The sequence below is a fragment of the Eschrichtius robustus genome, chromosome 8 (genome assembly GCF_028021215.1).
Source record: "Eschrichtius robustus isolate mEscRob2 chromosome 8, mEscRob2.pri, whole genome shotgun sequence".
NCBI lineage: Eukaryota > Metazoa > Chordata > Mammalia > Artiodactyla > Eschrichtiidae > Eschrichtius > Eschrichtius robustus.
Window position 1 is genome coordinate 91,439,073 of NC_090831.1, and position 24,225 is coordinate 91,463,297.

Sequence of the window (24,225 nt, forward strand, 5' to 3'; positions counted from 1 at the left end):
GGGGAAAAAAATGTAAAAAACACAAACACATGGAGGATAAACAATGTGTTACTAAATAACCAGGAGATCACTGAAGAAATCAAAGATGAAATCAAAAATTACCTAGAGACAAATGACAATGAAAACACAACAATCTAAAACCTATGGGATGCAGCAAAAGCAGTTCTAAGAGAGAAGTTTATAGCAATACAATTCTACCTCAAGAAACAAGAAAAATCTCTAATAAACAACCTAACTTTATACCTAAAGGAACTAGAGAAAGAATAACAAACAAAACCCACAGTTAGTAGAAGGAAGGAAATCATAAAGATCAGAGCAGAAATAAATGAAATAGAAACAAAGAAAACAATAGCAAAGATCAGTAAAACTAAAAGCTGGTTCTTTGAGAAGATAAACAAAATTGATAAACCTTGAGCCAGACTCATCAAGAAGAAGAGGGAGAGGACTCAAATCAATAAAGTTAGAAATGAAAAAGGAGTGTTACAATGGACACCACAGAAATACAAAGCATCCTAAGAGACTACTACAAGCAACTCCATGCCAATAAAATGGACAACCTGGAATAAATGGACAAATTCTTAAGAAGGTATAACCTTGCAAGACTGAACCAGGAAGAAATACAAAATATGAACAGACCAATCACTAGTAATGAAATTGAAACTGTGATAAAATCTTTCAACAAACAAAATCCAGGACCAGATGGCTTCACAGGTGAATTCTATCATTTAGAGAAGAGCTAACACCCATCCTTCTCAAACTCTTCCAAAAAACTGCAGAGGAAGGAACACTCCTAAACTCATTCTACAAGGCCAGCATCACCCTGATACCAAAACCAGACAAAGATAATATAAAACAAGAAAATTGCAGATCAATATCAGTGATGAATATAGACGCAAAAATCCGCAACAAAATACTAGAAAACAGAATCCAACAGCACATTAAAAGGATCATACACCATGATCAAGTGGGATTTATCCCAGGGATGCAAGGATTCTTCAATAGACACAAATCAATCAATGTGCTACAACATACCAACAAATTGAAGGATAAAAACCATATGATCATCTCAATAGATGCAGAAGAAGCTTTTGACAAAATTCAACACCCATTTATGATAAAAACTCTCCAGAAAGTGGGCACAGAGGGAACCTACCTCAACAAAATAAAGGCCATATACAACAAACCCACAGCAAACATCATTCTCTATGGTCAAAAACTGAAAGTATTTCCTCTAAGGTCATGAAGCGAGACAAGGATGTCCACTCTCACCACTATTATTCAACACAGTTTTGGAGGTCGTAGCCATGGCAATTAGAGAAGAAAAAGAAATAAAACGAATACAAATTGGAAAAGAAGAAGTAAAACTGTCACTGTTTGCAGATGACATGATACTATACATGGATAATCCTAAAGATGCCACCAGAAAACTACTAGAGCTAATCAATGAATCTGGTAAAGTTGCAGGATACAAAATTAATGCACAGAAATCTCTTGCATTCCTATACACTAATGATGAAAAATCTGAAAGAGAAATTAAGGAAACACTCCCATTTACCATTGCAACAAAAGGAATAAAATACCTAGGAATAAACCTACCTACGGAGGTCAAAGACCTGTACTCAGAAAACTACAAGACACTGATGAAAGAAATCAAAGATGACACAAACAGATGGAGAGATATACCATGTTCTTGGATTGGAAGAATCAATATTGTGAAAATGACTATATTACCCAAAGTAATCTACAGATTCAATGCAATCCCTATTAAATTACCAATGGCATTTTTTTACAGAACTAGAACAAAAAATCTTAAAATCTGTATGGAGACACAAAAGACCCCGAAAAGCCAAAGGAATCTTGAGGGAAAATAACAGAGCTGGAGGAATTAGACTCCCTGACTTCAGACTATACTACAAAGCTACAGTAATCAAGACAATATGGTACTGGCACAAAAACAGAAACATAGATCAATGGAACAGGATAGAAAGCGCAGAGATAAACCCACACGCCTATGGTCAACTAATCTATGACAAAGGAGGCAAGGATATACAATGGAGACAAGACAGTCTCTTCAGTAAGTGGTGCTGGGAAAACTAGACAGCTACATGTAAATGAAATTAGAACACTCCCTAACACCATACACAAAAATAAACTCAAAATGGATTAAAGACCTAAGTGTAAGGCCAGACACTATAAAACTCTTAGAGGAAAACATAGGAAGAACACTCTTTGACATAAATCACAGCAAGATCTTTTTTGACTCACTTCCTAGAGTATATGGAAATAAAAACAAAAATAAACAAATGGGACCTAATGAAACTTAAAAGCTTTTGCACAGCAAAAGAAACTATAAACAAGATGAAAAGACAATCCTCAGAATGGGAGAAAATATCTGCAAATGAATAAACAGACAAAAGCTTAATCTCCAAAATATATAAACAGTTCATGCAGCTCAATATTAAAAAAACAAACAACCCAATCCAAAAATGGGCAGAAGACCTAAATAGACATATTCCAAAGAAGACATACAAATGGCCAAGAGGCACATGAAAAGCTGCTCACCATCACTAATTATTAGAGAAATGCAAATCAAAACTACAATGAGGTATCACCTCACACCAGTTAGAATAGGCATCATCAGAGAATGTACAAACAACAAATGCTGGAGAGGGTGTGGAGAAAAGGGAACCCTCTTGCACTGTTGGTGGGAATGTAAATTGATACAGCCACTATGGAGAACAGTATGGAGGTTCCTTAAAAAACTAAAAACAGAACTACCATATGACCCAGCAATCCCACTACTGGGCATATAACCAGAGAAAACCATAATTCAAAAAGACACATGCACCCCAATGTTCTTTGCAGCACTATTTACATTAGCCAGGTCATGGAAGCAACCTAAATGCCCACTGACAGACGAATGGATAAAGAAGATGTGGTACATATATACAATGGAATATTACTCAGCCATAAAGAGGAATGAAATTGGGTCATTTGTAGAGATGTGGATGGACCTAGAGACTGTCATACAGAATGAAGTAAGTCAGAAAGAGAAAAACAAATATTGTATATTAACGCATATATGTGGAATCTAGAAAAATCGTACAGATGAACCTGTTTGTAAGGCACCAATAGAGACACAGATATAGAGAACAAACGTATGGACACCAAGAGGGGGACAGCGGGGGTGGTGGTGGGATGAATTGGGAGATTGGGATTGACATGTATACACTAATATGTATAAAATAGATAACTCATAAGAACCTGCTTTATAAAAAAATAAATACAATAAAATTCATTAAAAATAGAAAGAAAATTCACAGCTATGTACACACACATACAAATACAAAATTTGACTTTTATGTGATTTCCTTTTATAGCAAGCAGAAAATTCATTAATATTTATTGTAATCAGTTACTTTTGGGTGCTGGCAAAGAACATGGCCACAATAGAAATGTATTAATGTCATCTACATGGAAGTAGGGATGGTAAAGGGAAAGGCTAATCTCTTTCACAGAGCAAAAGAATTACTAACAGAAGTTCTTTCTGAATTTTCTAAGCAATCATCAAATATCTTTAATACACAATCCAGTGACATCAAGTAGTAATATGCACTGAAAAACACTTCTAGACAATAATCTTAAAGGATACTAACAAAATATATTTCTCAAACTAGAAATCTGAGCTAAAGTCATACATTAGTGAATCCATATCATGATGCGATAGGACATTTTCTATTATTGTGCAATGATGATATATTCAAGAGGTTTGGCACAGAGATCTTCCATGGAGAGAAATTCATAACTGAAACATTTCCTACCTAATCACATCTGTGATATTTTTCCCTCTGGCCATAGCACCATAAAACATTTTTATAGAATTTAGTCAGAATAAAACTTAGAAGTCATTTACTTTACTCCCCTTTATCTTATTTTTTTGACTAATTAGTTTTTTTCTGATTATAAGGTAATAGAAACTTGTTGCAGACCCTTTAGAATATAGAGAAGTACAAAGGTATAAAAAAGAATTGACCATAATCATAACAACTGGCACAATTAACATAATACTGTGTATTCTCTTCTTTATTTTCATGTATTTACCTAAAACAATATCATGAACATGATGTTATTAAAATTGTTCACAAATGTAGATTTTTAACAACTGCATAATAATTCATCCTCTGGAGGAACCATACTTTAATTTTATTCCTATTTTAGGTTGCTGAGGATGTTCATTAAAACTTTTCTATATATATAATCGAAAGATTTTATATATATATATATTTTTAAAATATATCATTAAATTTTTAGTAAACATCCTCAGCAATGTAAATAGGAGTATATTAAATAAATTATATATTTATATATGTGTATATATATATATATATATAATATATGCTCATTTTATTAAATAATCATTTAAGATGAATTCAGAGGAGAGGAAATTCATCCTTTTATACACGAGGAAATGTAGACCCATGCAAGTTATGTGACTGATGCGGTCCAAAACTAAGGTTATCTGATTTTCTGTTTTACTGTATCCATGTTCATAAAGGAGTCTACTAGTTTATTTCCGTAATGTCATCCTTTACAAGTTAAAAGCGCAGATGTTGGATCTCATTCTGTTGTGATGCATTCTACTACTATAACTAACATTGGTATCTTTAAATTCATAATCCATTATTCATCTTTCACTCGTAAAACTCTTTAATTCCCTCTCCAGCCTACATATAGTGGCAATAAACCAAATCAAAAAAGCAAATTCAAATATTAAGAAATACATAGGAAATATTAAAACAAACTAGGAAAAAAAACAGAGTAAGACATTTTTTTCTTATTTTTCACTAGATTACAAGTAAAAATCTACTCGAATATGGAAAAAGCTCCATTGTGATTACCCATAGGTAACAATTTAAAATAAACTGAGGAGATGCTATGATATAGTATAATTACAATTCAAAGAGTTAAAGCATATTAAACATATTTGGATACAATTCTGAAGTTATTTGGGAGGGATATGAAGGGTAAAGGCTTCAGTCAGTTTCTACAAAGTCAAGATAAGCATCCTGGAACAATGCCGGCTGATTTTTAGATAGGATGTTTACTTTCTGGAAAAGTGTATTCCCTGCTTCCAAGGGGAGAAATGAATCAACAATCCAAAAAGCCTGAAACTTAATTGAACTTCCACAGACAATCTCCATATATATTGATGGATAAGCCAAAAAATCTAACTGAGAATTATTGGAAAAATGTAACAACTTTCAAGTGTATATACATTGTAAGATTCAAGATTATTCTGGGTTTTTTAGAATTGTAAAACTTGAGTTTTTATTTCTGAGAATTATAAAAATATTAAAATAATTTAATTATTCAGATAACCATTAATTAATAAAATATAAGAAATCTCTATACTCAAACATCACAACTTAGCTGTAAATAAAAATTGTAGGGCTTTAATTCAATTTTTTTCCCTCTGTCCTTTTAAAACTTATTTGGGAGCATCATTATTAATTACTTTTCCTAGTCATAAATGTTATTGGAACATAAAACATGAGAGCTCACTGTAAGGGTAAAAATATATGTACTAAAACTCATCAAATACAAGTAGGTTAGTATATGATGTGACAAATGTTTTCCTTTATCCTAGTACAGGTTCTTCATCTAATTTTGACAAAAAACAATATGAATTAAGTGAATGGAAATTTATATTTAGTCCAACTTGTGAACCAAAAGCCATTCTGCATCTATATATTTATATCCATTTAAAAAGAAAAGAAAACAATCACTAAATTTCAAAATGGTTTTGTGTCTCTGACTCATATTACTGGTTCAAGTTATAATTAATGAGTAGATTTCTTTTAAAAACTTGATGTAAACCAATGGCATTAAAGTCCTGCACGGAATGTATTTGTCAGTGTTTTGCATATCATAGTTTCTTACTGTAATAAACACAATGAGATTGGCCTTCCCACATGGTTCTCACTTTTTCTTTTCTTTTTTTTTTTTAAGATATAAGTGACAGAGGATACTTCCATACCTGATATATTTTCAACTTTCATGTGTCTACTTATACTTCAGTGGTTCATAATACTATTATTAAGTACACAGCAGGAAAGACAGCCCAGAAAGAACTACACAATAGATACGATATTGAAGGTTATGTGCAATTCCCAATATTCTGGCTATCAACCTTATCATTTTTCCCTCCCGAATAAGAAAGCATCTGGAATATGAGTGACTGACAATTATACAATTATATAGATAAGATTGCACTAGCTTTATTTACTAATAAAGAAAAAGCAAACCAATCTCAAACTTTAGTACTTTATTATTAGTAAGTAATTATTTACCCCACACCCCAGAACTAATAACAAAACAACATTTTTAACACTTCATTTCAGAGTCACTACCCTACCAATTAAAACCCAAACTAAAGTTAACATTTTAATGTGGACTTGGCCAACATGCTACATTTAATAGATTTAATCGTATTGATGAGAGAGAAATAAAACTGCTTTTAGGTGATTTATTTTCACTTTCAAGTTGCTACTAAGCTTCTTCATGACAGTCACTTCTACTATACTCTCTAAGTGATCTACAACATTTCCAATCTGTTCATTCCATCTTTGATATATCCTACAACGATTAAATTGTATTTTTATAATAAGTAATACTCAAAAGCAAGAAAGACCTTAGATGTTTTTCTTATCATCACTGCAGCTAGAAAAAAGAAGTAGGGGTCATCACCTAAAGTTCCCTTCCACTTACGCGTAACACTTACCCAACCCCAAGTCTCTTGCTATACTTTTAGCTAAAGGTGAGTCAAGTGACTGCTTCTCCCGTCACAATAATAGTGGTCCCTCATGATAGGTGAAGGAAATTGTGTTATAGATAGAGACCACCAACATTTAGTTTTAGACAAAAGGATGTGGATAACTTTTTTTGCAAACCTATCTAAAGGTGCTCAATATTAACTTCTACATACATACAAGTATGGCTACATCTAGATGTAGGAAAATCTAATGGGTTGAAGATCCAAGTTTTTAAAGAGACATAGGTGACTAGAAATCAGGTGCAGTTTCCATTAACTAAAATATTCTTCACTTTATATAATGATTTATTGCAGGGGTTCATAAATAGAGAATTTCTGTACATATTCAAAAATGAAAAAAATTATAATATATGAATTTAGTCACATTTTATGGAATGTAAATATGGTATAAGGAATGTGGGCATTTCTGTTATAAGTTAAAAGCTGAAAAATGTTAGTTATCAATATGATTTCTATTATACATGCCTTTTTAACTAATTACTTAGAAAATTGATGTCTATAGGTCTTTTACATATTATTTCTGTTAAACACTAACTAAGAACATAAGGTACAAAGCATTTATGTGAGGAAAAAACAACCGTTGCCACTGGGATCAGGTAGTCAGCTGAAAGCATCTTCTGGCACTTTATTGAGTTGTCAAAGTACTTTTCTAGATACACACACACACACACACACACACACCCATTGACAGCTTACATTATCTATATGATATTTAAAAGGAAATTTTCAAATATAAACTTTTCCACTATAAAATTCACAACTACTCTTGGCTGGGTTACCTGAGCAACCTGTGTGACATACTTTTCTTCCTACATTTGAAATCCAATCATACCAGTAATAAGAAGACTTACCGGCCCAAACGAATTACTGTCAAAACTGTGTCCATGATGATCACCTTCAACCCAGATGTGACCACGGGGGACTTTGACATAGCGGTTTTTGTGTCCCATAGTTCTAGAAATAAACAGCATAACCATTGAGAAAAGATCAGAAAAGAGAGAGATCAAACAGCTAAGCATACAAATTCAGGAAAGGTAAAAATACTACTATAAAGATGCAATGGATTATTATAGGTTACATGTAAGGATACTCTAGAATTTTTTTTAAATAAGATGTGGTTAAGACCCTGTAAACCTATCCACAGTATTTTTTTTCATGTTTCTGTAGGTAGGAATTTTGTGCTTAAACAAGATGCACTAGCACCAGATAATGGTTTGCTACTTAACTTAATTCATAATATCCTATGTTTTTATAAAACTCAATAAGCCCCAACAAAATGCAGATCTATTTTATTTCTGACATCTGCTTTTACCTCAATGGTCAACTTGGCCAGCTGCAATCTTCATTTTTTTAGTCAAATAAACTTCTCAAACCAACTGACAGAATTTTCATAACCTTTTAATACTTTAAAATTCAGAATATATAAGAAAAAAAAACCCTTGATGATCTCTTGTCAAATATAAGCTATCAATGTCAACTGAAAATTTTTGATTAGCACCATTCAATTTCATAAATAATTCTTTTTTTTTTTATTTTTGGCTGCGTTGGGTCTTCGTTGCTGTGTGAGGGCTTTTCTCTAGTTGTGGTGAGCGGGGGCTACTTTTTGTTGTGCTAAGTCAGCTTCTCACTGCGGTGGCTTCTCTTGTTGCAGAGCATGGGCTCTAGGTGTGCAGGGCTCAGTAGTTGTGGCTCGTGGGCTCTAGAGGGCAGGCTCAGTAGTTGTGGCGCACGGGCTTAGTGGTTCCATGGCATGTGGGATCTTCCTGGACCAGGGATCGAACCTATATCCCTGCATTGGCAGGCGGATTCTTAACCACTGCGCCACCAGGGAAATCCCATAAATCATTCTTGAAAATGAGAAACTTTTCAACAATTTTGAAGACAATATTTAGATAGCAATGATCGACGATATACATTTAGTGGAACATTCCGTCTTCTTAAGGCTGACAAGGAAACCAAGTAAGGAAAGGCTCTCTCGTACTGTGTTGGTGGCAATGTAAAGTGATACAACTTTTTTCCTATTTTGCCATTGGGGGCCCATTTTTGCCAAATTTATTAATAGACTAAAATGTATATGCCTTTTGACCTAGTTATTTTACTGATAGAAATCCGTTCCAAAGAAATAATCAGAAATATGGACAAATATTTATTACCAGAAATGTTCAGCACAGGCCTTTTGTAACAACAAAAAAAATTATCTTTCTAAATAATCAACAACAAGAGATTGGTTACATAAATTATAGTATAACTAATTAAATAAAAAGGATGGAATTAGATTAAATATTATCCCAAGCCTATAATAATAAATTCTTTTCAGGGCAGAGACTATTTTTTTCTTCTTTCATTCCCCAAAGAATTCCAGACAATGCCTAGCTTAAAGAAGCTTCTCAATAAATAATAGTTGAATGAATAAATGTCACCCCCACGTCTATAGACTTAACCCCAGAGACAGCTTTATACACTGTTCTTTGAGGTGGAGTCCCAATCAGACCATTTTTGTTAGTTAGTAAGTTGTATATATGCAGAAGAATACATAAAAAAGGAAAACTGCACATAAGTTGGTGCTATAGAAATTGAAACTATTCATTATCTAGAATGATTTTTAATTTTCAAGATAATTTCAGTGTTGAATTGGTTTGCTTTATATCACTAAATCATTCATGCAAGGTATTGTGACCATTAGAAGCCCACAGTAAGTAAATGACTGCTGTTTATTTTTAATTACTACTGGGAAGAAGAGTTTCAGCTTTTTAAAGAAAAGCAGAAACAAGTTGAATACATCATACCGTCATATAAATGGGGGGGGGGTTCCTCAATTAAAATCAGTCAATTAGTTGCTGACATCACTAGTCATTTTATCATGAGATTCCTTCTAAGAACTAATATCCCACATCAAGTATTAATGATGGGGAGACGACCCTTTTACTTAATTGTTGGCAAGGCACATTCTCCTAATAAGTCCAAATATTTGTTTACCTTATTAAGTTGGCTATTTTGGATAAGTACTTAGAAAGGAAACAATTACCTATTTTGTCTCCTCAAATAACGATTCAAGAAGAAATATGAAATAAAACCAATCATTTCTGCAATGAAATGGTAGGTTCTAAGTCAAGCATATTCTTCTGGAAAGTGAATCTGATATAAAACTCAGATTCAGTTTCAATGTCATATAAATCAAGGAGTCAAGATACTTGTGATAGAAGATAACAGTATCATAAAATTACCAGTGACAGTTGCACATTTCCTTGCATTGACTATCTTATTTAAAATTTTTAAATACATCCAACTTCCCATCATTTTCTAGCCCCTTGCAATGCTTTATTTTTCTTCATTACACCCACTAACATGATATCTACTTCCTAGTTTATTGGTTTATTGCCTATCTTTCCCCCACTAGAACATAAATTTTGGAACTTTGTGTTTCATATTCACGAGAGTATTCCCAGAGCGCAAAAGAATGCACCATACAAAATGCTCAATAAACATTTGTTAAATGAATGACCAAATGAATGTATAACTGAAGAATGAAAAATACTTTCACAAAGGTTGAATAATACAGTAGAAAGTGCATAGATTCTGGAAACAGACTAAACCAGTTTTAATCTTTATGCAGTTACTCACAAGTAATCTTGTGCAAATTACTTAGTTTCTATCTCCATTTGTCTACCTTTGAAATGGGATGGATTAGACACGCCCTAACTGGGTTGAGATGCAGGTTAGTAGTTAGATGAGAATATAATGGAGAGGTTGTTATAGAGCATGGTCTCTGCAATCAGCCTATCTTGGCTTTGATGTCTGACTTAACACTTCCAAGTTTATGTAATCTTGGACAAGTTGATAAAACTCAAGCGTTGGTTTCCTCATTTGCAGAATGGGGCAAATAATAGTACCTAACTCAAAAAGTGGTTCTATGCATAAAAGTGGCATATATTAAACACTTGATAAATGGATTCTCTTACAGTTGAGACTTTTTAAGTAAAGCACTCAATCTAGTTCTTATGTACAGTAAGAACTCAGTAAGCCATAGTTATTATTGCTATTATCTTCCTTTGTCCACTGTTTTCTTTCATTTTATAATTCAGAATGTGTTCAGCCTCTACTGTCTATTATCATCAGTCTTTTAAAATTACCTGAGCTATGCTTCAATAATTTCTTTCCCCCCACATTTGCACTGGGGCTATAGACTATCTTTTATGGTACAGTGAGTCTTATTTTTCTTTTATTCTTATGCCCTTCTGGGATATTCTAAAACTTACATGTGAAAACACAATCTATCTGTTTGTACATATGCAAGCATGCAGAGAGTAGCAGGTGAAAGCACAATCTATTTGTTTTCACTTACTAATTCTTAGGTATTTGAATGTTGCTATGCTAATAGAGAATGGTTTATCTAGACACTAGACAGGGTGTGAAATAACTCTTTGAGTTGTAGAACCCTGCTAAAATTCATGCCATATACACATATTTAATTTCTCAGGCTTCAATCTAACTTCTAAAAAAATAACCCAAAGTAGCTTTAAAAAATATGACGTTAAAATATTGAGCTGGTTCCTTTTAGGACTGCCAAAGAAATATAATACTTCTAATAGAATCTCTCTAGAGAAGGAATTTTAAATAGCTTTGTGCTCCTGAATTCACATAAAAGAAAGACAAGGTAATCTTTTCGGTGATTTAACAGTTAAGTGAGGTGTCAGCCTACAAGGTTGTATGTATCTATGGCTTGCAAATAATTTTGGTTTTGACTGTCAAAAATGAGTTCTGTGTGGTATTCTAACTACCTGTCTACAAAAAGGCATTTTTAGTACTAGCTTTACCAAGACAAGTTACCTAGGTCTTATAAATGGAATGAAGAATGATTTTTTCCAATTTGATTTGACCTTGAAAACAATGGGTTTTGTTTTTTTTTTTAGGTCTCTGAGTGTTTTGAGTGTCATCAGTTGAATACAAACTTGTCTATGTAATCCTTGATGTCACAGAAGGAAACAAATTCATATTTAAAGTATTTCCCAAATACACACACACATATTCTTAACGTAGGTAATTAGTATTAATAATTCAAAATTGATTAAGGTATTTTTATTTATTTATTTTTCAAACCATTCTACTGAATTTTTTTCCTTGTCTAAAGTAGTGGCTGTCCTGAACAGCTTTACTGGACACTCCCTGTATCCTAGACCCCCTGGGTTTTCATTGTCCAGAAGGGGTCAGGAGGATAGAGCTCAGGATTCAGTAAGATCAAGAGTTGGAACTAGATCTCTTTTATCATCATTAATAGACTGACTAGAAAAAAGTAATCTACCATCAGGAAAGGAAAATGAAAAGGACATTTGCCTATCTAGGGTGACCTCTGGAAGGGAACAATTCTCTCTTGAGAGTCCACATCCTGCTCTCAAGGTGAGACGGGTTCAAATTCACACTGCTTATGTGGTCTGGGATAGTCAAGAATGAACTTTAATTGGCTCCAGGAATCTGGCAGAAGGAACTATAAATCTCTTCAGGGATAATCCCTCAATTCAGAGTTTTCAAGTTTTCTATAGATAAGTCCCAGTCAATAGGCACTCACAATCCAAAAAACAGAACTCACAAGGAAATAACCAGCATTAATGAGTCAGAACTCATTAACAAACAGCAGAATTTGACCACCAAGGACTTAAAATGCTGGATTTCTCAAACATAGAATATAATTTATACAAATTCAAATATTTTTAAAAATTAAAAAAAGGGAATTAAAAACATGAGCAAGGAACAATATACATTTTTAAATGACAGATATTTGAGAAAAAATCAAACAGAGCTTCTAAAAATTAAAATATACTATTAAATAGATGGATTAAAAAGCAGATGAATATAAATGAAAGAAAGAAGAACTGAGAAAAGAAAAGAAAGAAAGATTACTTAGACTTTAGCACAGAGAGGTAAGGAAATGAACAGTAGGAGAGATGGAGAACATTATTCGAAAATGTAATATAAGTATAATGAGAGTCCCAAGGGAAGAGAATAAAAAGGAACAAGGAAGAGATAACATTTGAGAGATAGTGATAGAAAATTTTCCAGAACTGATTAAAGCATGAATTACAGCTTCAGTAATCAAAGTGAATCACAAGTAAGATAAATAAATGGAAAGAAATCACACCGTGATACACTGTAATGAAACTGCAGAACACTAAGGAACCCTTCTTCCCTAAAAAATTTTTGAAAAGCTGCAGGAGAAAAAAGAGTAGATTATCTTCAAAGGAATAGCAAACTGACAGCAGAGTTCCCTTTTTAGGAGATAAATATAATCCAGCAATTTTAAGTGTACAGCTCAATGAGTTTTAAAAATCTATCCAACCCCATAATCACTAGATCAAGATATGAAACATCCGATCACCCAGAAAAGGCCCCTCATGCCCTTCTGCAGGCAGACCTGCCTCCCTCCATCCTCAGCTCCCAGCAACCACGGCTGAGCTTTTTGTCACCATAGTTGTGCCTCTTCTAGAATTTCACATAAATGGGATCATTCTATATGCATTCTTTGATTTCTGGTTTTCTTTCTTTAATGTAGTCTATTTGCTTTTGAGATTAATCTGTGTTGTTGTACATGTTAGTCACTTGTTACTTTTTTCTTAATAGTATACTGCTATAGAGATATAACACAATTAGTTTATCAATCAATAGTTCAAGGACACTTGGATTCTTTCCAGTTTTTGGCTTTTATCAATAAAGCCACCATGAACCTATAAGTATTTATGTGGCTACATGTTTTCATTACTCCTGGGTAAATATCTACAAATGAAATGGCTGAGTCCTGTAGTAACCGAATGTTTAGCCTTGCAACATGTCAGACTGGCTTCCAATGCAGCTGTACCAACAATGTGTGAGTTCCAGTTGTTCCATACACCACTGACACTTGATAATCACCATTCTTTTAAATTTTAGGGGCCTACCAAGATTATAACTTATACCATGATTCAAAACATAAGCCACAAAGCAGTCTATTATATATATATAACAGATAACAGTCTAAACTACCATAGACAAAATTTCACAAGCTGGAAGCATCTGCAAGAAAATAATTGGTGAATGGAGGAATAAGTAAATGAACGAATGTCAAATGTTGCTAACTGCAGAGGTGTTCAAAGGATGATATTGTTTTAGGCTGGAATAGTCAGAAAAGGCACTATGTATATTTGAATTCAGATATGAAGAACAGATAAAACCTAAAAGGTAAGGAAGATAGTGTGGGTTTCAAATCCCATTCGCTTATAGAAAAAAAGATTTCTTTTTCCTTAGTACATTATTTTCTGGAGATATAACACTGTAAATTAAGGGAGATATTTCATAAATCACTTTCTAATGAGGACATTCAATTGTTATAATTTATAGAAAAATTAAATATATTTAAATTATTTTATTCTAAAAATGTATTATTGATTTTTCTCTTATATATTCTATTTGTTATTACAATATACCCAATATTAACTTAGATCATATTGAGTCAAAAAGTTTAAGGTAAATATATTATTGAATTATAGCATAATTATAAATATTATATAAGCTATCTGAATATATAAAATATAACTCCACAAAGTAAATAATGTAACTAACTTACATATATTTAAAATTAGTGGGCTTCCCTGGTGGCGCAGTGGTTGGGAGTCTGCCTGCCAATGCAGGGGACACGGGTTCAAGCCCTGGTCTGGGAGGATCCCACATGCCGCGGAGCAACTGGGCCCTGTGAGCCACAGCTGCTGAGCCTGCGCGTCTGGAGCCTGTGCTCCGCAACGGGAGAGGCCGCGATGGTGAGAGGCCCGCGCACCGCGATGAAGGGTGGACCCCGCTTGCCGCAGCTAGAGAAGGCCCTCGCACAGAAACGAAGACCCAACACAGCCAAAAATAAATAAATAAATTAAAAAAAAAAATTAGTTTTTGCTAAAATGATCACCAATTACATGACATGTCAAAGGTGTAAATAACATAATCAGTTTACCTATTATTAACTGGATCTTATCATGTAATATATATAGTGATTCATTCAATGCATGGCTTCCTAGCAAACAAATTTAAATAGGACAGTGAACTTGTAATGCATAATTTTATTTTTCAAAAAAAAATCAATATGTATTATAAATGGTATTGTTGTGCTTGTTTACAAAGTTCTCTTTCAAAATGATTTCCTGGGTGTCCACATCATTCATCGTTTAGTTCCACAGGTTTTTCCCACATGCTAGTTACAGAGGGGGGCGGGGTAAACACATTTCACTGCTTTCTTAATGGAAGGTCCAATAATACTTAGATATTAGAGGAACTATGAACAATTTTCCATCTGTTTGCTCTGATCTCAGTCTTATAACTTTAACTTTTTAGTATTAAAAGGAATGGTTACTATTCTCTTTATTTCCTACAAACAAAATTAATAAGCCTTTGGATTAATTACTAGTAAAACAAAAAAATAAATGCCTCAGAGCTAAAGAGATCACCAAACAATGGCTCTTCTTTAAAAATATCTCTTTAGAATAGGAATAATAGATAACTTTGAAGCTGGAAAGCAGTGTGGCAGAGGGAAAATTAATATAGGCTTCCAAGCTAGACAGACTCGGGTTGAATTCCAGTTCTGCCACTTCCTACTTGCATGGCCTTGAGCTCCTCAGTTGTAATAGAGGATAACACTATCTGCTTCATAGAGATATGAGATATGAGATAAGGCATGTAACATTTTTAGAATAGTGCCTGGCAGAATAGACCCTAATAAATGGTAAACTTCATTATCAGAATTAGGGAATAAGCTTAGCTGTTCTTATGATACAATAATTAAGATAGCTAGAAAAAAAAAAAACTTCTCTAATTCAAATTAATTCCACAAATATTTATTAAGTACCCAGTGGTATCAAGAACTGTTAGGCACTAGAGATGTAAACATAAATATGACACAGACCTGCCCTGGAAGAATTTTTTAGCTTAGCTAAGTAAATAGACTATTTTTTAAACATACAATTTCAACTCAAAGTGGTAAGTCAATGTTACAGGTGCAAATAGGGCAAAATAAGGAGCTGGGCAACAGATATCCAACTCAGCTAGGGTTACAGGGTAGTCTTCAGGGAAAGGTAATACCTTTCATATATTATACCCATATTTCTGAAATTATCAACATCCATGTATTACATGATGGGTATAAATAATCAGCATCCCTAAACCACCAAATTTAAGCCAAGGAAAAGGTACATAATATTGCAACTGTGGATGAAGAATGTCACCTTCCATATCAGTAAACAAAGGATTTTGCGGCCATCAAGCCATCAGCCACTATAGCCGCTCCCGGACTGTGCACCCTGAGAGGACTCAGGGTGGGAAAGCAGGATGCTGGCCCTAGATAGATAAGGTACATATCAAAGGAATGATTTCAATGAGCCCAGACAGATTCTGGTATCTTCCCATACACAGAAAAGCGCTAAATTCATTAACTTGAGATGTCTGGCTTTCTTTAATTAACAGTAATCTTTTGATGTTGTGACTGCCTGGCTTTTGTTGCAGAAACTCCTACATATCCAGGCTCCTCCCTTAGCTCTTGGGAGCCGTCCCTCAGCGCTATCTGAGAGGCTGCCTCCAGGTTTCAGTCCTCAGAAAGTCGGCCGGAGAAAACATCATTCTCAAATTTTAGGCTGTGCATTTTTTCCAACTGACACAACCAATTTAAAAAAATCAGTATTTTAAAAAATAAAAAAAGAATCTGAAAGTTTCATGTACAAGCTAGGATTGAGGAAAGTCTTTTTAAGCAAGACTAAAAACCAAAAGTTATAAAATATACAAATATCTGAATATTTAAGAATTAAAAACATTTTGTACCATACAAAGTCAAGAGATTAACACTAGCTTTGGAAAAAAAAAACATTGCCCAAATGACATACAAAGCGAAAATATCTACACCATAAAAATATCCTCACAGTCACTCACATTAAAAAAAAAAAAAAAAAAAAAAGACAAACAATCCAACAGAAGATGGGTAAAAGATATAAATAGGCAAGTTACAGATGAGTCATATGAAAAACCACTCAAATTTGCTAGCATTCAGGAAAATACAAATTAAACACAAGATACTACTTTATAACCAACAGCTGAAAAATTAAAAAGAGCTTTAATATCTACTGCTGGCAGAAGTATAGGAAAAGTATACTCTTTCACATTACTGGTAGAAATATGAAGAGTTATAATCTTTTTGGAAAGCAATCTGGCAACATCTATAAAATTTTAAAAATTCATTTGCCTTATGACCTAGCAATTCTACTTCGGGGATTCAATGTCATAAAAATAATTGTATAAGGACACAGGTACCAACAATGTTTATTACAACGTTGTTCATTATGGCAAAAAAATTGGAAGCAAAGAAAATTACTAAAAACAGAGGAATGGTTTAATAAATAATGGAGGGCCCATACCATGGAATGCTGTACAACCCATTAAAAGAACAAAAATAAAGCCATTAACTGATTTGAGAGATTTTTCAAAAAGTACTATTGAATGATAAAAGTAGAAAAGTACATGTGATATGTTTCCACTTTTGTGAAAAAAATGTTGACAAAAAGTCAGTATATATGTAAATGTGAATATAGGAAGCACTGTTTCAGAATAAAGAAAATCATATTGGGGATACACAAGAGGCTATAGACCTGAGTGAGGGATGGGGAAACTAATACAAGAGAAAGGAGAAAGAAGGAAGAGCAAAGACAAAAAAGAAAAAAAAAAGGCATTTCTAAATAAGGCATTATGATATTACCATATTCATGCCTTCATGTAAATTTTAAGTGGATTCATATCAAAGCTAACTACAATAGACAAAATACAAATATATTTATATGTACATATATAAATGCAAAGCATAAAATAAACATTTAGAGAAGAGCTAAAAAGCATGGCATCATAGCAGTGAAACTAGACAAAAAATAACAATAAAGAGTAAAATAAACACTACTTTATAAAAGCCAGAAGTGTTAATTGGGTGTAATATTTCCAGGGGTCCTCCCATCTGGGGTCTTTCCTCTTAGGCTGAATGCATCAGCAGATAAATGTTGCAGGGGGGCAGGGACAAATGGTATACCAGTTTATGGAAATATCCTTCATTTCGCTATACCTATGGGTCCCCAATTAGCCACTCACTGCACTAAGCAAAGGATCTGTCAAATGTTAGTTCCAGTAGGATGCCTATTAACATAAATCATTTCTATTGAAGCAATGGTTATGAAATGTCTTCATATTTAGAAGTCAAAAAAATGTGGATTCAGTCCACAGATGCCAAAGGTATAGGGCAGGCAAATTTTCACCTCTGCCCTCTTAGAATTTTCAGCTGGGCCTGAGAAGTAAACTGACAGAAACTGATTAACCGGAGAAAAGCAAAGTTGGCCCCAGATGTGGAGGGCCAACTGTACTGTGCCATCTTATATAAGGGACTTGAGCATCCCTGGATATTGGTATTTGAGGGGGGTCCTGGAACCAATTCCCCTCCGATACTGAGGGATATACTTGTATAAATATATACAAATTTATATAAACTTTATGTTACACAGGAGCCCTCATAAGGAATGAAGACACAAAGAAAGGCAGAACCTACATGATTTTTTATAGTTGGCTGAACAAAGAGAGGTAATTATGGAGAAGTAAATGAATTATGTGCAGAGGCTAAAGGAAGATAAGAATTATTATAGAAGGTCCATTTGTGTAGAATTCTCTGGGTCTCAACTTCTTGTCCCTGATGATAAGAATGTTACTTTTGCTTCTATTACAGAGGACATAACTCACATGAGAATTTCATCTCCTGCTTTTAAGAAAAAGAAGGGAACAGGATTTGCTATTTTTCAAGTCCTTTTAAATCAAAATAATCCTTATGCCAAGGTGGCATATTTTGGAGTGGCATATTCTGCCACCCTTCACAGGCAAAAGCAAAACACAAAAGCAAACAAAAAATATAAAACACAACAAAACCGCCAAACCAAATACGAACAACAACAAAAGAAACCATGTTCTCGACTTCCTGAGAGATGTCTCCCCATCTGTGATTAAAATTAAAAGAGAGAAAGATATAAGAGTGGGGGGTACCTACTGATGGGCTGAGGATGCTCTGGTCCTCCCTGACATAAAATTCATAAAGAATCAAAAGAGAGCCTCTAGCTGCAAAATCAGTTGTTTTTCCTGGCTTCATTTTAATGAAAAAACTTAGCCACCATTCAACATAGTCATTAGACTGAAACTTATTATCCTCTGTGGGGTGGAAAGCTCTGGAAACCTTCTGCATCTGCGCTCCTGTTTCAGAGTTGATGACTTAATGTTTTTAAGCCACTGTTTAGGCCTTCTAGGACACAAAGACAACTCTAATCAAGGCATATGAACTGACCAATTTGCTTTCTTTTCCTCTCTTCTTTGTGGAGGCCTGCAATTTTATTTTTTAAGAATCTGTTCCTCTGTTAACTCTACTCATTATTTATTTCCTACAATGGTTATGAAAATATTTGATCTTCAAAGTGTAGCATGATGCAGTGTCTTTGTTTTTTAACATCTTTATTGGAGTATAATTGCTTTACAGTGTTGTGTTAGTTTCTGCTGTATAACAAAGTGAATCAGCTATATGTATACATATATCCCCATATCCCCTCCCTCTTGCATCTGCCTCCCACCTTCCTTATCCCACCCGGCTAGGTGGTAGCAAAGCACCGAGCTGATTTCCCTGTGCAATGTAGTTGCTTTCCACTAGCTATCTATTTTACATTTGGTAGTGTACATATACTACTCTTGCACTTCGTCCCAGCTTCCCCTTCTCCCACTGCCTGTGTTCTCAAGTCCATTCTCTACGTCTGCATCTTTACTCCGGTCCTGCCCCTAGGTTCATCAGAACCATTTTTTTTTTATTCCATATATGTGTGTTAGCTATTTGTTTTTCCTTTCTGACTTACTTCACTGTTGGACAGACTCTAGGTCCATCCACCTCACTACAAATAACTCAATTTCATGTTTTTTATGGCTGAGTAATATTCCATTGTATATGTGTGCCACATCTTTATCCATTCATTTGTCGATGGACACTTAGGTTGCTTCCATGTCCTGCCTATAGTAAATAGTGCTGCAATGAACATTGTGGTACATGACCTTTTTGAATTATGGTTTTCTCAGGGTATATACCCAGTAGTGGGAGTGCTGGGTCATATGTTAGTTCTATTTTTAGCTTTTTAAGGAACCTCCATACTGTTCTCCTTAGTGGCTGTATCAGTTTACATTCCCACAAACAGTGCAAGAGGGATCCCTTTTCTCCACACACTCTCCAGCATTGTTTGTAGATTTTTTGATGATGCCCATTCTGATCGGTGTGAGGTGATAGCTCATTGTAGTTTTGATTTGCATTTCTCTAATGATTAGTGATGTTGAACATTCTTTCATGTGTTTGTTGGTAATCTGTATATCTTCTTTGGAGAAATGTCTATTTAGGTCTTCAGCCCATTTTTGGATTGGGTTGTTTTTTTGATATCGAGCTGCTTGTAAAGTTTGGAGATTAATCTTTTATCAGTTGCTTCGTTTGCAAATATTTTCTCCCATACTGAGGGTTGTCTTTTCGTCTTGTTTATGGTTTCCTTTGCTGTGCAAAAGTTTTTAAGTTTCATTAGGTCCCATTTGTTTATTTTTGTTTTTATTTCCATTTCTCTAGGAGGTGGGTCAGAAAGGATCTTGCTGTGATTTATGTCACAGGGCGTTTTGCCTATGTTTTCCTGAAGATTTTATAGTGTCCTGTCTTACATTTAGGTCTTTAATCCATTTTGAGTTTATTTTTGTGTATGGTGTTAGGGAGTGTTCTAATTCCATTCTTTTACATGCAGCTGTCCAGTTTTCCAAGCACCACTTATTGAAGAGGCTGTCTTTTCTCCATTGTATATTCTTGCCTCCTTTATCAAAGATAAGGTGACCATAGGTGCGTGGGTTTATCTCTAGGCTTTCTATCCTGTCCCATTGGTCTACGTTTCTGTTTTGGTGCCAGTACCATACTGTCTTGATTACTGTAGCTTTGTAGAATAGTCTGAAGTCAGGGAGCCTGATTTCTCCAGCTCCGTTTCCTTCTCAAGATTGTTTTGGCTATTTGGGGTCTTTTGTGTTTCCATACAAATTGTACACTTTTTTGTTCTAATTCTGTGAAAAATGCCATTGGTGGTTTGATAGGGATCGCATCGAACCTGTAGACTGCTTTGGGTAGTATAGTCATTTTCACAACATAGATTCTTCCAATCCAAGAACATGGTATATCTCTCCATCTGTTGGTATCATCTTTAATTTCTTTCATCAGTGTCTTATAGTTTTCTGCATACAGGTCTTTTTTCTCCTTAGGTGGGTTTATTCCTAGGTATTTTATTCTTTTAGTTGCAATGGCAAATGGGAGTGTTTCCTTAATTTCTCTTTCAGATTTTTCATCATTAGTGTATAGGAATGCAAGAGATTTCTGTGCATTAATACTGTATCCTGCTACTCTACCTAATTCATTGATTAGCTCTAGTGGTTTTCTGGTGGCATCTTTAGGATTCTCTATGTATAGTATCATGTCATCTGCAAACAGTGACAGTTTTACTTCTTCTTTTCCGATTTGCATTCCTTTTATTTCGTTTTCTTCTCTGACTGCTGTGGCTAAAACGTCCAAAACTACGTTGAATAATAGTGGTGAGAGTGGGCAACCTTGTCTTGTTCCTGATCTTAGAGGAAATGTTTTCAGTTTTTCACCATTGAGAACGATGTTGGCTGTTTGTCTGTCATATTTCGCCTTTATTATGGTGAGGTAGGTTCCCTCTATGCCTACTTTCTGGAGAGTTTTTATCATAAATGGGTGTTGAATCTTGTCAAAAGCTTTTTCTTCATTTATTGAGACAATCATATGGTTTTTCTCCTTCAATTTGTTAATATGGTTTATCACATTGACTGATTTGCATATATTGAAGAATCCTTGCATTCCTGGGATAAACCTCAGTTGATCATGATGTATGATCCTTTTAATGTGCTGTTGGATTCTGTTTGCTAGTATTTTGTTGAGGATTTTTGCATGTATGTTCATCAGTCATATTGGCCTATAGTTCTCTTTTTTTGTGGCACCTTTGTCTGGTTTTGGTATCAGGGTGATTGTGGCCTTGTAGAATGAGTTTGGGAGTGTTCCTTCCTCTGCTATATTTTCGAAGAGTTTGAAAAGGATAGGTGTTAGCTCTTCTCTAAATGTTTGATAGAATTCACCTGTGAAGCCATCTGGTCCTGGGCTTTACTTTGTTGGAAGATTTTTAATCACAGTTTCAATTTTAGAGCTTGTGATTTGTCTATTCATATTTTCTATTTCTTCCTGGTTCAGTCTTGGAAGGTTGTGCTTTTCTAAGAATTTGTCCATTTCTTCCAGGTTGTCCATTTTGTTGGCATATATTTGCTTGTAGTAATCTCTCATGATCCTTTGTATTTCTGCGCTGTCAGTTGTTACTTCCCCTTTTTCATTTCTAATTCTGTTGATTTGAGTCTTCTCCCTCTTTTTCTTGATGAGTCTGGCTGATGGTTTATCAATTTTATTTATCTTCTCAAAGAACCAGCTTCTAGTTTTATTAATCTTTGCTATCGTGTCCTGCATTTCTTTTTCATTTATTTCTGATCTGATCTTTATTTCTTTCCTTCTGCTAACTTTGGCGTTTTCTTTGTTCTTCTTTCTCTAATTGCTTTAGTTGTAAGGTTACATTGTTTCTTTGAGATGTTTCTTGTTTCCTGAGGTAGGACTGTATTGCTATAAACTTCCCTCTTAGAACTGCTTTTGCTGCATCCCATAGGTGTTGGGTCATCGTGTTTTCATTGTCATTTTTTTCTAGGTATTTTTTGATTTCCTCTTTGATTTCTTCAGTGATCTCTTGGTTATTTCATAGTGTATTGTTTAGCCTCCATGTGTTTCTATTTTTTACAGTGTTTTTTTTTTCTGTAATTGATATCTAGTCTCATAACGTTGTGTTCGGAAAATATACTTGATGTGATTTCAAATTTGTTAAATTTACCAAGGCTTGATTTGTTACCCAAGATATGTTCCATCCTGGAGAATGTTCCATGAGCACTTGGGAAGAAAGTGTATTCTGTTGTTTCTGGATGGAATGTCCTGTAAATATCAATTAAGCCCATCGTGTTTAATGTGTCATTTAAAGCTTGTGTTTCCTTATTTATCTTCATTTTGGTTGATGTGTCCATTGGTGAAAGTGGGGTGTTAAAGTCCCCTACTAATTTTGTGTTACTGTTGATTTCCCCTTTTATGGCTGTTAACATTTGCCTTATGTGTTGAGGTGCTCTTATGTTGGGTGCATAAATATTTACAATTGTTATATCCTCTTCTTGGATTAATCCCTTGATCATTATGAACTTATCCCTCTTTGTCTCTTGTAATAGTCTTTATTTTAAAGTCTACTTTGTCTGATATGAGAATTGCTACTCCAGCTTTGTTATGATTTCCATTTGCTTGGAATATCTTTTTCTATCCCCTCACTTTCAGTCTGTATGTGTCCCTAGGTCTGAAGAGGGTCTCTTGTAGACAGCATATGTACAGGTCTTATTTTTGTATCCATTCAGCTAGTCTATTTCTTTTGGTTGAAACATTTAATCCATTTACATTTAAGGTAATTATCGATATGTATGTTCCTATTTCCATTTTCTTAATTGTTTTGGGTTTGTTATTGTAGGTCTTTTCCTTCTCTTGTGTTTGCTGCCTAGAGAAGTTTCTTTAGCATTTGTTGTAAAGCTGGTTTGGTGGTGCTGAATTCTCTTAGTTTTTGCTTGTCTGTAAAGGTTTTAATTTCTCCTTTGAATCTGAATGAGATCCTTGCTGGGTAGAGTAATCTTAGCTGTAGGTTTTTCCCTTTCATCACTTTAAATATGTCCTGCCACTCCCTTCTGGCTTGCAGAGTTTCTGCTGAAAGATCAGCTGTTAACCTTATGGGCATTCCCTTGTATGTTATTTGTTGTTTTTCCCTTGCTGCTTTTAATATTTTTTCATTGTATTTAATTTTTGATAGTTTGATTAATATGTGTCTCAGTGTGTTTCTCTTTGGGTTTTTCCTGTATGGTACTCTCTGGTCTTCCTGGACCTGATTGCCTATTTCCTTTCCCATGTTGGGGAAGTTTTCAACTATAATCTCTTCAAATATTTTCTCAGTCCCTTCCTTTTTCTCTTCTTCTTCTGGGACCCCCATAATTCGAATGTCCGCGCGTTTAATGTTGTCCCAGTGGTGTCTGAGACTGTCCTCAATTCTTTTCATTCTTTTTTCTTTATTCTACCCCCTGGCAGTTATTTCCACCATTTTATCTTCCAGCTCACTTATCCGTTCTTCTGCCTCAGTTATTCTGCTATTGATTCCTTCTAGAGAATTTTAAATTTTATTTAATGTGTT

General features: G+C 34.3%; 1 protein-coding gene across 2 annotated transcripts in view; it reads right to left on the reverse strand.

Annotated features, from left to right (window-relative positions):
* IMMP2L (inner mitochondrial membrane peptidase subunit 2) overlaps positions 1-24,225 on the reverse strand; it is an 895,893-nt gene that overhangs the window by 192,141 nt on the left and 679,527 nt on the right. For both annotated transcript variants that reach the window (XM_068549314.1, XM_068549313.1), the window contains exon 6: positions 7,684-7,786. In XM_068549314.1, the coding sequence (XP_068405415.1) occupies positions 7,684-7,786 (103 nt within the window). The remainder of the gene's footprint in view (positions 1-7,683; positions 7,787-24,225) is intronic.